General features: G+C 39.0%; 1 protein-coding gene across 1 annotated transcript; it reads left to right on the forward strand.

Annotated features, from left to right (window-relative positions):
• Positions 1-394: 394 nt before the first annotated feature.
• On the forward strand, positions 395-9,378 carry LOC307013536 (sialic acid-binding Ig-like lectin 5; the record flags this gene model as incomplete). Its single annotated transcript, XM_079640936.1, has 7 exons — positions 395-719; positions 803-1,099; positions 6,287-6,553; positions 6,632-6,931; positions 7,700-7,790; positions 8,026-8,095; positions 9,208-9,378. The coding sequence occupies 7 exons, from the start codon at positions 395-397 to the stop codon at positions 9,376-9,378; spliced, it is 1,521 nt and encodes a 506-aa protein (XP_079497062.1).
• Between the last annotated feature and the right edge of the window lie 5,077 nt (positions 9,379-14,455).

The following is a 14,455-nucleotide window of genomic DNA, read 5'->3' on the forward strand; positions in this document are numbered from 1 at the left end:
TGGCAATGAAAATCTTATGACCCGAGCTCCTCCAACGATGCAACATATATAATAAAATACAATATAAATCTATATACATGTAAATAGAATATGATATATACAAGAACAGAATATGAAATTAAATATTGTACATTAAGACAAAGTTAAATACGGTTTATTGCGGTGATAACTATTTAGATAAATAAGTAGATCGCAAGATGACAAACAGATGAATGTTTGTCGAGGCACTTAACAGAGCTCAGGTGTTTAGCAGTCTTATGGCCTGTGGGATAAATCTGTCCCTGAGTCTGGTAGTTGTTTGAATACTTAGTTTTTCTTTAACCTTGGCAGATATTTAATTTATTGCTTTTATTTCACCTCAGGTAGCTTATGCGCCGTGAAGTGGGAAATCACCATGCCTCAGAGAATAGATGGACTAACTGGATCCTGTGTGAAGGTCCCCTGCACTTTCGCCGTTGACTCAACGTTTGATGGACTTCTGGATGGTTCCTGCAAAGGAATTTGGAAAAGAGGAAGCATGGACGGAACAATTGTGTTTGATTCCAGCCTCACTGGAGATCAGGCAAGCGGAAATCTCACAGGGAACCTGCTGAACAAGGAGTGCACCACCATCTTCTACAACATGCAACCGTCCCATTCTGACAAATACTACTTCAGGATTCAGTGTGAAAACAAGCTGAAGGGCACCTATCCAACAGGAGTCCGTATCACCACTCAAAGTTTGTATTGTGTCTTTTAATTTTTTCACTTTACACATCTTTTGGTTTACCTTTTGTCATGTACTTGTTTTTTTTCTCCTCAGATTCACTGGACCAACCTACCATAACTCCATCTACACTGGAGGTAGAGGAGGGGGCTCTGGTGACGTTGAGCTGCACGGCTGTAGCCCCGTGTCCCATCCTTCCCCCAGATCTGTCTTGGACCCCCAGGATAGGTGACATTGAGGAGAAACATGAATCTGAATCCATGGTCTCTGTTATGAACTTCACCTCTTCTTACCTCCACAATGGACAGAATCTTTCGTGCACCGCTCTCTTCAAACGACAAGCTGGCAACACCGACCTTTGGTTTGAAAAGTTTATGACCCTCCATGTTCTTTGTGAGTATGTTTCAGGCCTTTTCTGGTTGCTGAGTTGGATGTTGATTTAGTTCACATTTAATCATTCCCTTCATTTGATATAATGTGATGTTATGAAATGTTCCTCTGGGGACTCTGCAGAGTATTTGGATCAAGTTGTGTTTACTAAAACTGCAGACTTGATTATCGAGTGGAAAAAAAGGGGACACTAAACCAAAGTCATTTATGAGCTGACTTGAGTTTATTCTTATTTTTATAATTTAAAGGTCACATATCATGCAAAATGCCCTTTTAGATGTCTTTAATACATATGTGTAGACATCACAAAGTGTAGGAAAATACAACGCTCTCTCTTTTCCTGCTTGCCCACATCTCTAAAAATAGGGGTACAACGGAGCTGTTTACCGTTATTATGTAATATCGGAAATGTGAGCTGGCTTTACTTCCACGGCCCTATCAGAAACGTTGCTGTATCAGAAACAATGTGCAACGTTTTGGAAGTAATATGGTCTGTGTTTACATTAGCAAGCAACGGACTCGGAATCAGCACTTCTCTAACAGGGCTGAAATAGAGGGGTATGAGGCATGGCTAGAATGGGTGATCTGTTTGGTATTTTGAGCAAAACACTTCAAAGACATGTTTTTCATATATATGAGACATATAATATAGATGCCTAAAAATAGTATAATAGGAGACCTTTAAAGAGGTTTTTCACATTCTCCCAAAAGTTGGAAAGACCGATTCATGAAGCCATCATAATGCTTTAATATTAACAACCTTGGTAGTGCACACAATTGGGTGTTTTGTACATTGGCATGTAGTATGTCTTTTTGACAAGTGCTATATGAGAAAATTTGTTTCACTTCCACATTTGTCTGTGTGAAAAATGTAACTACAGCCAGAAGCTGGTTAGCGTAGCACAGCACAAAGACTGGCAACAAGTGGGAAAACTAGCCTGGCTCTGTCTAAAGGTAACAAAAACAGTTTACTAGATTTTCAATCATCTCTTCCAGAGAACACATCAGTCAGCTACTCTGCTACAGTAAAAAAGGGCAGCTTGGTGAATCTGACCTGCAACGGCAATGCCAATCCAGCTGTGTACACTTGGTACAAAGTGAATGGAGGTCAGGTGACCGATGTGGGTTCGGGGAAAAGGTTTTCAACCACTGTGTCAGAAGTTGACAGACACTTTTACTGTAAAATCAGTAACATATACGGGACCAAGAACTCATCCATCACTCAGATAGACGTACAATGTAAGTCTGATTGAAAAACAGTCAAACAGATAAATATTGACCAGCAACATTTTAAAAGATATTTTTTTATTTAGTTCCTCCCAAGGAAACTACAATAATCATTGAGCCTAAAGGTCCACTTTTGGAAGGCAGCTTTGTTTCTCTGCTTTGCAAAAGCCGGGCCAACCCACCTGTGACCAACTACACCTGGTACAAAGGTGATGAAGAGGAAAAGGAGGCTGGATCAAGTTTGGTTTTAAACAATGTCAAACCAAGCAGCAGTGGTGACTACTACTGTGTAGCAGAAAATGAGCATGGGGACCAAAATTCAACACTGATTCAGCTGGACATTCAGTGTAAGTTGATTTTCACCGTAAAGACATTGATTTACACTGTCAAGTTCAACAGACTGAATATGGCTCTGCTGTATAGAGAGTAGTACTGTCTCTGAGGCCAAGACTGACAGTATAAGGAAAACACAGACACTCATCCCCGAGGTCACAATATCCATCGATCCACCAGAGCAATAGCCTATAGGCAAAACACAGAATATCAACAAAATATATGACATAAAATGAACTTACCAAAGCTGAAGTAGATGGTCAACTTCATTCATTTTCTTTCCGTTTCACTGATTTTAATCGCTATACGCTGCTCTCTCTCGTCTCCTCTTCACAACTACACTTTTCACGGCACATATACTCACAGCCAATCAGCTCTGAATTATGATTTGACGTTTTGGTGGGGTTGCCAGCACTTTGCCCCACTGGTGATTATTTTTTTGGCGCACACAATGAATACAAAAAGACTCTGAGCATGCACAGTGTAGTTTTCACAGTACACGTTCATTTCTAGAGCGAGAGAGAGGGGCAGCCCAGAGCTACCCCACATCGCTCAACACGGCAAAAGGCACACTGTGGACACTAATCAGAAGAACGCAGACCAAAAAAGCAATGTAGAGACGAATCAGACGACTAAACATGATCTTTAAATATATTTTAACATATATTTTATACATATTTTTTGAATTATAATTTTAATTGATTTCAGCCGACAGTATGTGGGGCTGTGCCTCATGCCCTGCCCCTGATGACGAGTCACCACTGTGTTATGTACATATAATCAGGGGTGCACACAACTTTCTCAGTGAGGTACTCAGATGAGTACCTGGAGTCAGTGTTTGGTACTCCAACTTCCGGCTGCCCTCAAAGTTCCCATGAAGCCCTCTGTATCGCGAATATCAGCGGGTGGGGGTGCTAGTGGAGTATGATGAAGCCCCCTGTATCGCGAATGTCAACGGGGGGGGGGGGGGTAGTAGTAGAGTGCAGAGCTTCGTGACCACAGAGCGTGTGAACGTTGTGATCAGCTGTTTTAGCGCAGTGCTGCTGTACAGGCCGACGTTAACAGCAGCCCTGTCTGTGCACACGGAGACCAACTCCGTCGTCTGATGATCTAACCGCCTTCTGGAAAAGCTTCACATATACAGGACTGTCTCAGAAAATTAGAATATTGTGATAAAGTTCTTTATTTTCTGTAATGCAATTAAAAAAACAAAAATGTCATACATTCTGGATTCATTACAAATCAACTGAAATATTGCAAGCCTTTTATTATTTTAATATTGCTGATTATGGCATACAGCTTAAGAAAACTCAAATATCCTATCTCTAAATATTAGAATATCATGAAAAAGTATACTAGTAGGGTGTTCAACGAATCACTTGAATCGTCTAATTAACTCGAAACACCTGCAAGGGTTTCCTGAGCCTTGAAAAACACTCAGCTTGGTTCAGTAAACTAAATCACAAGTATGGGGAAGACTGCTGATCTGACTGCTGTCCAGAGGACCGTCATTGACACCCTCCATCAGGAGGGTAAGACACAAAAAGAAATTTCTCAAAGAGCAAGCTGTTCACAGAGTGCAGTTTCAAAGCACATCCACAAAAAGTCTGTTGGAAGGGGGAAATGTGGCAGGAAACGCTGCACAACCAAGAGAGATGACCGCAGCCTTAACAGCATTGTGAAGAAGAGTCGCTTCCAGAATTTGGGGGAGCTTCAAAGACAGTGGACTGAAGCTGGAGTCCAGGTATCAAAAGTCACTGTTCACAGACGTGTCCGGGAAATGGGCTACAATAGCCGTATTCCCATGGTCAAGCCACTTCTGAACTCAAGACAACGGAAGAGGCGTCTGACTTGGGCTAAGGAAAAGAAGCACTGGACAGTTGCACAGTGGTCCAAAGTCCTCTTTTCAGACGAAAGCAAGTTTTGTATTTCATTTGGAAGTCAAGGCGCCAGAGTCTGGAGAAAGGCTGGAGAGGAGCAAAATCCAAGTTGCTTGAAATCCAGTGTGAAGTTCCCACAGTCAGCGATGGTTTGGGGAGCCATGTCAGCTGCTGGTGTTGGTCCACTGTGTTTCATAAATGCAGCTGTGTACCAAGAGATTTTAGAGCACTACATGCTTCCGTCTGCTGAAAAGCTCTATGGAGATGAGGAATTCATTTTCCAGCATGATCTGGCACCTGCCCACAGTGCCAAAACCACCAGTAACTGGTGTACTGACCATGGCATTACTGTCCTCGATTGGCCTGCAAATTCCCCTGACCTGAACCCCATAGAGAATATGTGGGGTATTGTGAAGAAGAAGCTGAAAGACACCAGACCCAACAATGCTAATGAGCTAAAGGCCGCTATTGAAGCATCCTGGGCATCCATAACACCTCAGCAATGCCACAGGCTGATTGCCTCCATGCCACGCCGCATTGATGCAGTAATCCGTGCAAAAGGATTCCCAACCAAGTACTGAGTGCATTAATGGACATTTTCAAATGTTTGATTGTGTTTTGCTGTTATAAATCTTTTTTTTTTACTTGGTCTGAGGAACTATTCTAATTTTTTGAGATAGGATTTTTGAGTTTTCTTAAGCTGTATGCCATAATCAGCAATATTAAAATAATAAAAGGCTTGCAATATTTCAGTTGATTTGTAATGAATCCAGAATGTATGACATTTTTGTTTTTTTAATTGCATTACAGAAAATAAAGAACTTTATCACAATATTCTAATTTTCTGAGACAGTCCTGTACATCGGTACGCGAATGCGCTTTGTGACACAAGTGACGGTACGCATTTCAGATTGTTGCCGCGCATGCGTACCTGCGTACCACTTATGTGCACCCCTGCATATAATGCATATAATAGCACTGTTCTAGCGGTAAACACTGAAAAAAGAACATGTTAAGCTGCTGTATACATCAGAAACAATGTGTGACGTATTTTGGAAGTAATATGGTCTGTGTTTACATTAGCAAGCAAACTCAGAGCTAACACTGTAGGCCTACTGGAGAGAATATGTGTAAAGAAGCCGGATATAAAAGGTACTGTCCTTGAGGTGAACCCGCAAGAGAGAAAGCGTTTGAGCTCCATACTGTTTCAGAAATATTGCCTAATGTAGTTTGGAACATAATATGGCGTTCAATGAAGGCAGCGTTCAGCAGAGTTTCTATGGTTACACAGCCTTCTCTTCAGAGCTCACCGCTTGCATGCAGACACTCCGAAGGGGCGTGGCCAGGAGCTGCTCGGTTACATTTAAAGTGCCAGACCCATAATCAGCACTTTTGTAACAGGATTGAAATAGGCCCCATAATATATTGTTAAAATATTGCATAATAGGTGAGCTTTAAATCATGTGAGGATGTTGTGTTTGGTTTATTTTCTTTTGTTTGATTATTAAGATGTTATTTCCAAACACAGAGAATGAAGAGGTTGTTGTCTCAGTTTTCTAAAAAAAGGCAACTCAAAATGTAAATGTGTTTTACATAGACTGTGATTCTCAAACTGTGATTCTTGTACCATTGGTGGTAAGCTACTCCAACTGGCCTAAATCCTTATCTTAAAACCAAGACATTCTTTTTTATTTTGAAGTGACTGACATAGCATGAACTATTAACATCAGCTAAACACTATGCTTTTCAGATCTCCCTAAGAACACCTCGGTGTCTGTTGACCCCTCTGGTCCGGTGCAGGACGGCAGCTCTGTAACTCTGACCTGCACAAGCATCGCCAATCCAGCAGCAGTGAACTTCACCTGGTTCAGAGCGGCTGGAAGAGAGGAGAAGGTGATGGGCTCTGAGAGAGACCTCACCTTCAATGTGACTAAACTCTCAGAAGATCAGTATTACTGTGAAGCTCTGAATGTCCACGGACCTGGCATCTCAGAGCGTGTCAGCTTTGACGTCACATGTGAGAGTGATACACTTTTTTAATTAAAGGCAATCCTTTGTTTCCATTAAACAAAATGTAATTACTTCTTTGTCTCAGTTCCTCCAGAGATCCTGTCTTCTTCCCGTTGCATCAAGATTTCATCCATGATCCGATGTTCCTGCTACAGCCAGGGGAACCCGCCTCCATCTCTGGTTTGGAAGTTGGCCGGAGAGCCTGTCAATCACTCTGCTGCCATCCCAATCAGGGAAGAGTCCCTGGGGAACGTGGGCATGAAGAGCATCATCACCCTGTACGATCTGGACGAAGACACGCTCTCTCCAGTCTGCCTCAGCATCAACTCACTGGGCTCTGACAGTTTTGCTTTTAACATTTTTTTGCTTAGCAAAACTGAGCAAGGTAGAGGAATTGCGAGATGGTGAATTTGTATTTGTTTGGTTTTTCTGCATAATCTGCCTCTCTGGTTTTAATGATCAATGTGGTTATTTTCTGACCATTCTCTGTAAACCATACAGATGGTTGTGCGTGAAAATTCCCGTAGATCAGCAGTTTCTGAAATACTCATGGCAACAACCATGCCAAGTTAAAAGTCACTTAAATCACCTTTCCTCCCCATTCTGATGATCTGTTTGAACTTCAACAGGTCGTCTTGACCATGTCTACATCCCAAATGCTTTAAGTTGCTGCCTTGTAATTGGCTGATTAGATATTTGTGTCACAAAGCAGTTGAACAGGTGTAACTAATACATTGGCCAGTGAGTGCAACCTTTTATTCTGCTTCTGGGAAAGTAATGACAGAACTTAGGGGAAGTAAAACAAAAAGATTCTAATTAACTATTATTATAAAAGATTTATTTTATGTTATAATAATAATAAAGCTTCATTTATATATCACTTTTCATAGTGCAGGTGCAGCTGAAAGTGCTTCACCAAATGGCACACATCACAACTTATGTATGTGGATTTAGCTGTAGAGAGAGTGTCCTTGTAATGAAGAATGTGGTTATTGTTACATTACATTACCTGTCACTTGTTAGACGCTTTTACCCAAAGCGACTCACATACATTCAGTACTGTGGGCAATCCCCACAGTACTTTGTTTGTTTTTTTGCATATTCTGGCCCTCTCTGGTTTTAACGATCAATGTGGTTTGTGGGGAATTTTCAGGCCTCCACTCTTTGTCAATTGGGATCGGTTTTGTCATGGGAGCTCTGGGGATGCTGCTGGTGTCTGTACTGCTGCTGCTAATATACTACCGGTGAGAGACAACCCTTTTTTTCAAAGCTACTACTAATATTGTAAATGTATTTTGAGGTAGTCATCAGGGGGTTAGCTCTGGGGACCAGAAAGGCAGCAAATTGAAGTAGCGCAACCATGGCCGCCTCAAACAATTGTTAAATATATCCGAAAACAATTAAATGAAAGACTTTATTAGAAAATTCTAATAAATGACTCTATTTTTTTCTTTTGCAATTTATTTGTGTTTGTCGTAGGAAAGGAAAAGTCATCTCTTCCTCCGACAAGGGAAAGGCAGAGACTTGCAACCCTTTAGCTACTAATGTGGTGAGTTTATTATGTCTTGCACACATTGGCAGGAAGCTCCAAATACCCAACAAAATGTACTTTTTGCTGTTTTTGCCGAGTCCTAAAAAATATTATATACTTTGTCAAAACAGCATTGTATGGTATCTCAAAAATACATAGATCGTTAAAAGTCATTCCAAAAAAGTATGTGTTTTGTATGCAATGAAACATTTCGAAAATAATCGGTTATACAATCAGTTTCAGTAGTGAAGCTTGAAAGTGTTCTGTAATTTTTTCATTTACAAAAATGCAGAACAAAGTGTCAAAAATGTCAAAAATATCATAGTATGGGAGAGTGGGGTAAGATGAGCCATCATTTTAATTATGTTGACCTCTAGGCAACGACAAACGAGATAAAAGTCAAGTGACATCAACAACCTTTACTTCAGGACGTCTTCTGTCAATCAAAATGAAATTAATGCATATATCACAAAAGGTCATGAAAATATGATTTCTTAAAAAAAAAAAGTGGTCTTGTGGCTTAGCTTGCCCAATCTGAGGGGTAAATTGAGTTAAATTAAGCCATCTGGGGGTAAATTGACCTATTGACTTTTTGAAGTTTAAACCTGAGCTGTTTGCCATGGAACTGGTCAGCCAGTTTTTGGTCTGCAAGCTCCTTTGTGAAGACCCTCTTTGCCTCTGCTGTTCCACTGTACCTACTGTTTTCCTTTCCTTTTCCTCCATACTTTTCATGTATCTACGCAGGGTTGTCAATATTTCGGTCTTTTGTCGCTGCTCTGATGGATTTTCCACTTTTGACATCAGTGGCCACTCTCTCCATCTCCTCTGTCTGTCTCTTGTTGAACCACTGGCTCTATTTAGCCCATTGACTGTGTGCTTCTCTCCATCACAGCCAAATAGAAATATAGAAAACAAATGTGCACAGTTCCCTAGATAAAGGGGGTGGGTCAATTTACCCACTGGCTCATCGTACCCCACTCTCCCACATGGTATTTTAAAAAAAGGAAGCAATTAGCGACTCGTTACTGGCAAACAAGCTACTTCCCAAAAGTGTTCTGTTTAACAATGGGCCTTATTGTGCACTATACCTCCTTTCTACATCACTAAAGCAACTATTTTGTTTTCTGTAGATCAACTCTTCAGAAGTGGATGTGGTTTATGTTAATCAAGCCTTTCTAGAAATGAAAGAAGTAACTGGGGAAGAACCTCTCCATTACGTCAATGTGGACTCTGCTAAACTGCAGGAGATCACAGGCCTGGACTCAGAGACCGCTGAGTATGCTGAGATCCAATCGATCTAAGGAGATGCAGAGGAAGAAGAGAACGTTGCTGACACTCAATTGGAACAAGAAAAGACACCTTAGTCTCATAGACCTTGTGGTGAAAAGTTTATGGCTGACGTTTAATGGAAATGGGAGTGAAACACAGAATTATGCGCTTCAAACTGCTACAGGACTTCTCCTTACAAGCAGATCCCTGCTGAGCTACAAAGAAAGCTGCAGCAGCGGGGGTAAAAACTGCTCTGCAGGCAGCCTATTTAAAGGCTTTCAGTTTAGTTCTGGACTTTTGTTACTGTACATATTTGATCCATAAGATGCATAGCAAAACACAATCACCATAAAATGAATACATACTGTATAGCAGGTAGTTACCCAACAATCAATTATAACAGTACGTATTTCCTTTGAAATCATGACCTTTACTATATTTAATATTTGAGCGCTATCTTGCATCATGATTTTACATTTAAAGCCTTTGCAAAGCGTGAAAGCAGCAGATGGACATAGTTTGTCAAACTTTTTTTATAGATTTATTTTTCAAAATACAAAAACTAAGAAATGTTATTGGCAGTTATACAAATTGTGAAAAGATTACAAAAAGCGTAATGACATGCAGCAATATGTATTTGGCACATTGTTTGAAAATGTTTATTTCAGAAACATAATATAATAATATTGCAACATTAAAGCCATCGTCGTAAATGTCAATACTCTTCTTTAAATAATGTATTGTAATGGAAAACACAGTGAGACACGGGGAGAGCTGGAACTTGATGGCAAACACTGATGGTTTATTATAAAGTTATGGCCGGAGAATTCACAAGACATGTGCTGCAGCAAGAAGTTGACAAAGCGGTTGCCCGACCAATTCTGAAGATCTCTACCCCAGACCCATTTATCTGGTTCTGAGAGAATAATCAACATTCTGCATAACAAGATAAAACAGGCAAAGCATTGTAACATCTCTATCAGCTGACGCCAACAGGCAGAAACAGGGAAACAAAACCCTGAGAGCACAGAAGCCCAAAGTTGAAGGCCTGTGCTCAGAGAGGGCAGTACAAACTGATCAACTGGGTCAAAGGGGTGGGCTTGGAAAATGGTTCCCCAACAACCCAGAAGTTTAAACACAATGTCTTTCTTTTTAATTGTAGGTTTCATGGGTTTGGATTAAGCTCACCATTTTGGTACTTATTGATCAAAGGAGAGAAGCAGTGAAACATTGAAATCCAAACTGTATTTAACAATTAGCTGACCTTGTAAGGCAGGATAAGATAATGTAAACTCAGATTTTGACGTGAGAGTACTGCGTCTCCTCTTCATCAGAGTTGATCAAGTCTCTGACGGCTCTCTGAGTGTTTGACTTGAAGTTCACCTGTGAATAATTGATCTCTAATTCATCCTCACTGGTGTCTGTGTCATCGTTCAATGGATTCGGAGATAAGGCTGAGTGTGCTGTGCTGATGTTCTCGTAGTCCTCAAGTCTCTTTTCATTCTAGAAGAAAACACTGATATAGTCTAGCGTGACACGAGGAGGTGCACTGGCTCCAGATGTTGAACCGATGTGTATAAATGCAGTGGGGGAAACTGTTACTTGATGCTTGAGTGGCGGCTGAGGTTCAACGCTGAACCAGCTGCAAGCCTTCAGCAGTTTAACACATCAGCCTGCAGCTGGGAGTCTGTTACTGCCGGGTTTCTCTTTGAGCCTGAGCTCCCCCTGCTGGTCTGAGCGCAGCATTACAGCACAGGTGTACACTTGAACTACAACAGGGTGTGAACACAATACTAGCAGCACCTGTCGATATAACGCAATCTAATATAACGATGCAACCATTGTATTAGACTGTGTGCTGCGTCACTGTTTCTGGATTGGATTGTTTTATATGGTCAAGTGTTTCCTCAAATATGTCCATATCCTGTATATTTGTTTTCAGAAATTACATTTTTATGAATTAAGTCATTTGGAAATGCATGTGGGTTTGATATGCAAACAAATGAAGGCATGCACTGTTATGAATGCACTATTAAATGGTTATTATTAAAACGTTTGTTCTAATTTGCTCTTTTTTCAATCAAAACCTGTATCTGCAACTTAATAATGGCACACAAATATCTGCATTTTCTTTCAATCATGCAGTCTTTGATTCATATTTAGCTATTTTGCAATGTGCTGTTTATTCTCTTGCACATACAGTAGGTTGTAGAAAGTTGCATAATGTCCAGTCGTCCCTATTATTAGTTGTGCTTAGTGCCGTGTCAGTTTTAACAATATTTTCACAATTACTAATCATTGTTCCTGTGTCGTGTGTTTGTATATCCTCGTATTTCTTATTTATAGTAAAGTATATTACCAAATATCTTACATTTGAGTATTTGTTGTAGCACTTTACATAACATTTCACAAAACGCTGTTATTTTCTATATTTATTTATTTCCAACAAATATGTGAGCGGACTTGCATCAAATCATGCACACACACTCCTACATCCCTGACACCTGCGTAACTTATTACCTGTTTATTTTGTTAAGTATTTTAACGATGACCACTGTTTCCTTGCAGTGCAGTGTGCACATAGCAACACAGTAATAAGCTGGGAGATAAATGTTCTTTATTGACGCAGAACACAATTTCCTTCCTGTTAGAGAGTTGGTGCTTAAGAGGATCTTCACTAAGATGTCGTTTTAACATGATCAAGAACAAACCAGAAACAATGTATTTGTGTATTTGGTTGTGATATATATATTTATTTGCACCAGTCGTGGCACCTTTAGAGCAAATTTCCTGCTCTTTTGAGATGCTTACTCTAACAGATAAGAAGAGTCTATATAAGGCTTTGACCTCATGTCTCAGACGCTTAACCACTTCTGTCTTTCTTACAGCCAACTAAACTGACATCAGTGCTGTTTGAAAATCAGCCTACAGTTTGTAACACTATGTTCTTGGTTTGATTCTAGAAGAATCCCAGCATAAATAATTATATGTCAAAGACCAAGTATCTGTGTTTTAAGAATCAAACTGATTCACTTCTCCTTCATCGTGTTCATCTCTGCGTAGCTCCTAAATGTGGCTGCTCAGGAAAGTTCAGAAATAGTTTCTGCTTGTTCAAAAACATCACACACAATGCCCACTGGCAACTAGTTTGGTAAAGTCTTTATACTTCACTTTGTTTTCACTTATATTTACTTCAACTTGACTGTTTCATTTATGACACTTTATGACTTCTACTATTTGTGCATGTAAAGTATCACATTGTTGTTTCTTCCCTCTTTCTGCATTGCCTTTCATTTTGTTTCTCTTCACTTCCTCTTTGTTTCAAAATGACAACATGATCTGATTAAACAGTTGAGTACTTGAGTGTGGAAACAAATGTCATATTTGATATTTTTCTGTTTATTGAATATGTAAATCAACAACTCACTTTTGAAAACACATTTATATTTCATTATAAAATCTAGTTTGGAACATTATTATGTGAATCCCTTAGAAATGACTGATGGGACTTGCATTAATGTAGTAAAAAGAGATTCAAATCTCTATGGTGCTGAAGGCCACACCCCGGACACATCTTTCAAAAGCCATCAACACGCGACACCAGTCTGACATGACTCAGTTCTTGGACTATTACCACTGACCCTTCCATGCTGGTGAAACCTTTATTTGTTTCTTTATCAATTTCTGAAACATAGATCAGTACTGTATATACTACTACTACTAATGTATTTATTTCTTCTCTAGAAACAGAACATATCGTATGCTGACCATCATTGTTGGCTGTAAGGTAAGATATTTGTTTTAGAAAACTCAAATGATTGCAAGTCATAAAATGGCAGGCTTATTTTGTTAGCTAATTCAGTCATTTTGTTACATACTGTATATATATATATATATATATATATGTTGTTTGTTCGTGGTAATAATAATTGACATACCTTTTAAAGAAGTTTTGTATTTGTTTTATTACTTTCTACATAAAATGTTTTGCAAAACATTTTAAATAGTTATCAGTATATTTATATATAGTTTTTTATTTGTAATAAAAATGTGCATACCTTTACAGAATTGCTATCAAAGCAAATTCAAAACATTTTAAATAGTTATCATCAGTTAACATCTTCATGCTGGCTCCCTTATTTTATCTTTGAAAGGACGACATTATTTCCTCTCTTTAGTGATGACACCAGTAACAGTAAGAGTACATTGCAATACAAGTTAAAGCAATAGTTTAAAAGTATTACTTTTATTTATAACTAATACTTTTCAGTATATTCATTATGTTTTTGAAATAAGCAGCACTGCTTCTCTACTGTGTGAAGCTTGAAATTACTCAAACTGGGTTATTCTTTCAGCAACAAAAATCAAACGTCACATTTGATCATATTTACTTTGTGAAGTATGAAGTGAAGTTAATATAATTCCCCCCTATAAAACATGTATTCTTCTTTACTAGGGCTATTCATATTGAAGTAGTTAACTAGTTAATCAAATGAATAGATTTCATGTCTGTTGTGTGTGTCTGGTGCCTCTGTAGGAATATCAAGCTGACAGAAAAGCATGACGGGTGCTTTAAAGGTTTTCCTCCTTCTACTTCAAGGTAGGGTTTCCAACAATTGAATGCCTTTCGATGTCTTTAGATTACTCACAAAAAGTGCAAAATATGCTTTTTTTGTTTAAAGTTAAGGTTTTGTGTGTGTGTGCTGTTAATTTGGACGGGTTTGTTTTCTTTTAATTATGTTTACATTTCTGCTTAATTTTCTTTCTTTTTTTTAAAGATGAGCTACAGTGTAGAAATGGCAATGAAAATCTTATGACCCGAGCTCCTCCAACGATGCAACATATATAATGAAATTCAATAGAAATCTATATACATGTAAATAGAATATGATATATAAAAGAACAGAATATGAAATTAAATATTGTACATTAAGACAAAGTTAAATACGGTTTTATTGCGGTGATAACTATTTAGATAAATAAGTAGATCACAAGATGACAAACAGATGAATGTTTATCGAGGCACTTAACAGAGCTCAGGTGATTAGCAGTCTTATGGCCTGTGGGATAAATCTGTCCCTGAGTCTGGTATTTGTTTGAATACTTCAT

Source organism: Notothenia rossii (genome assembly GCF_949606895.1).
Source record: "Notothenia rossii genome assembly, chromosome: 7".
NCBI lineage: Eukaryota > Metazoa > Chordata > Actinopteri > Perciformes > Nototheniidae > Notothenia > Notothenia rossii.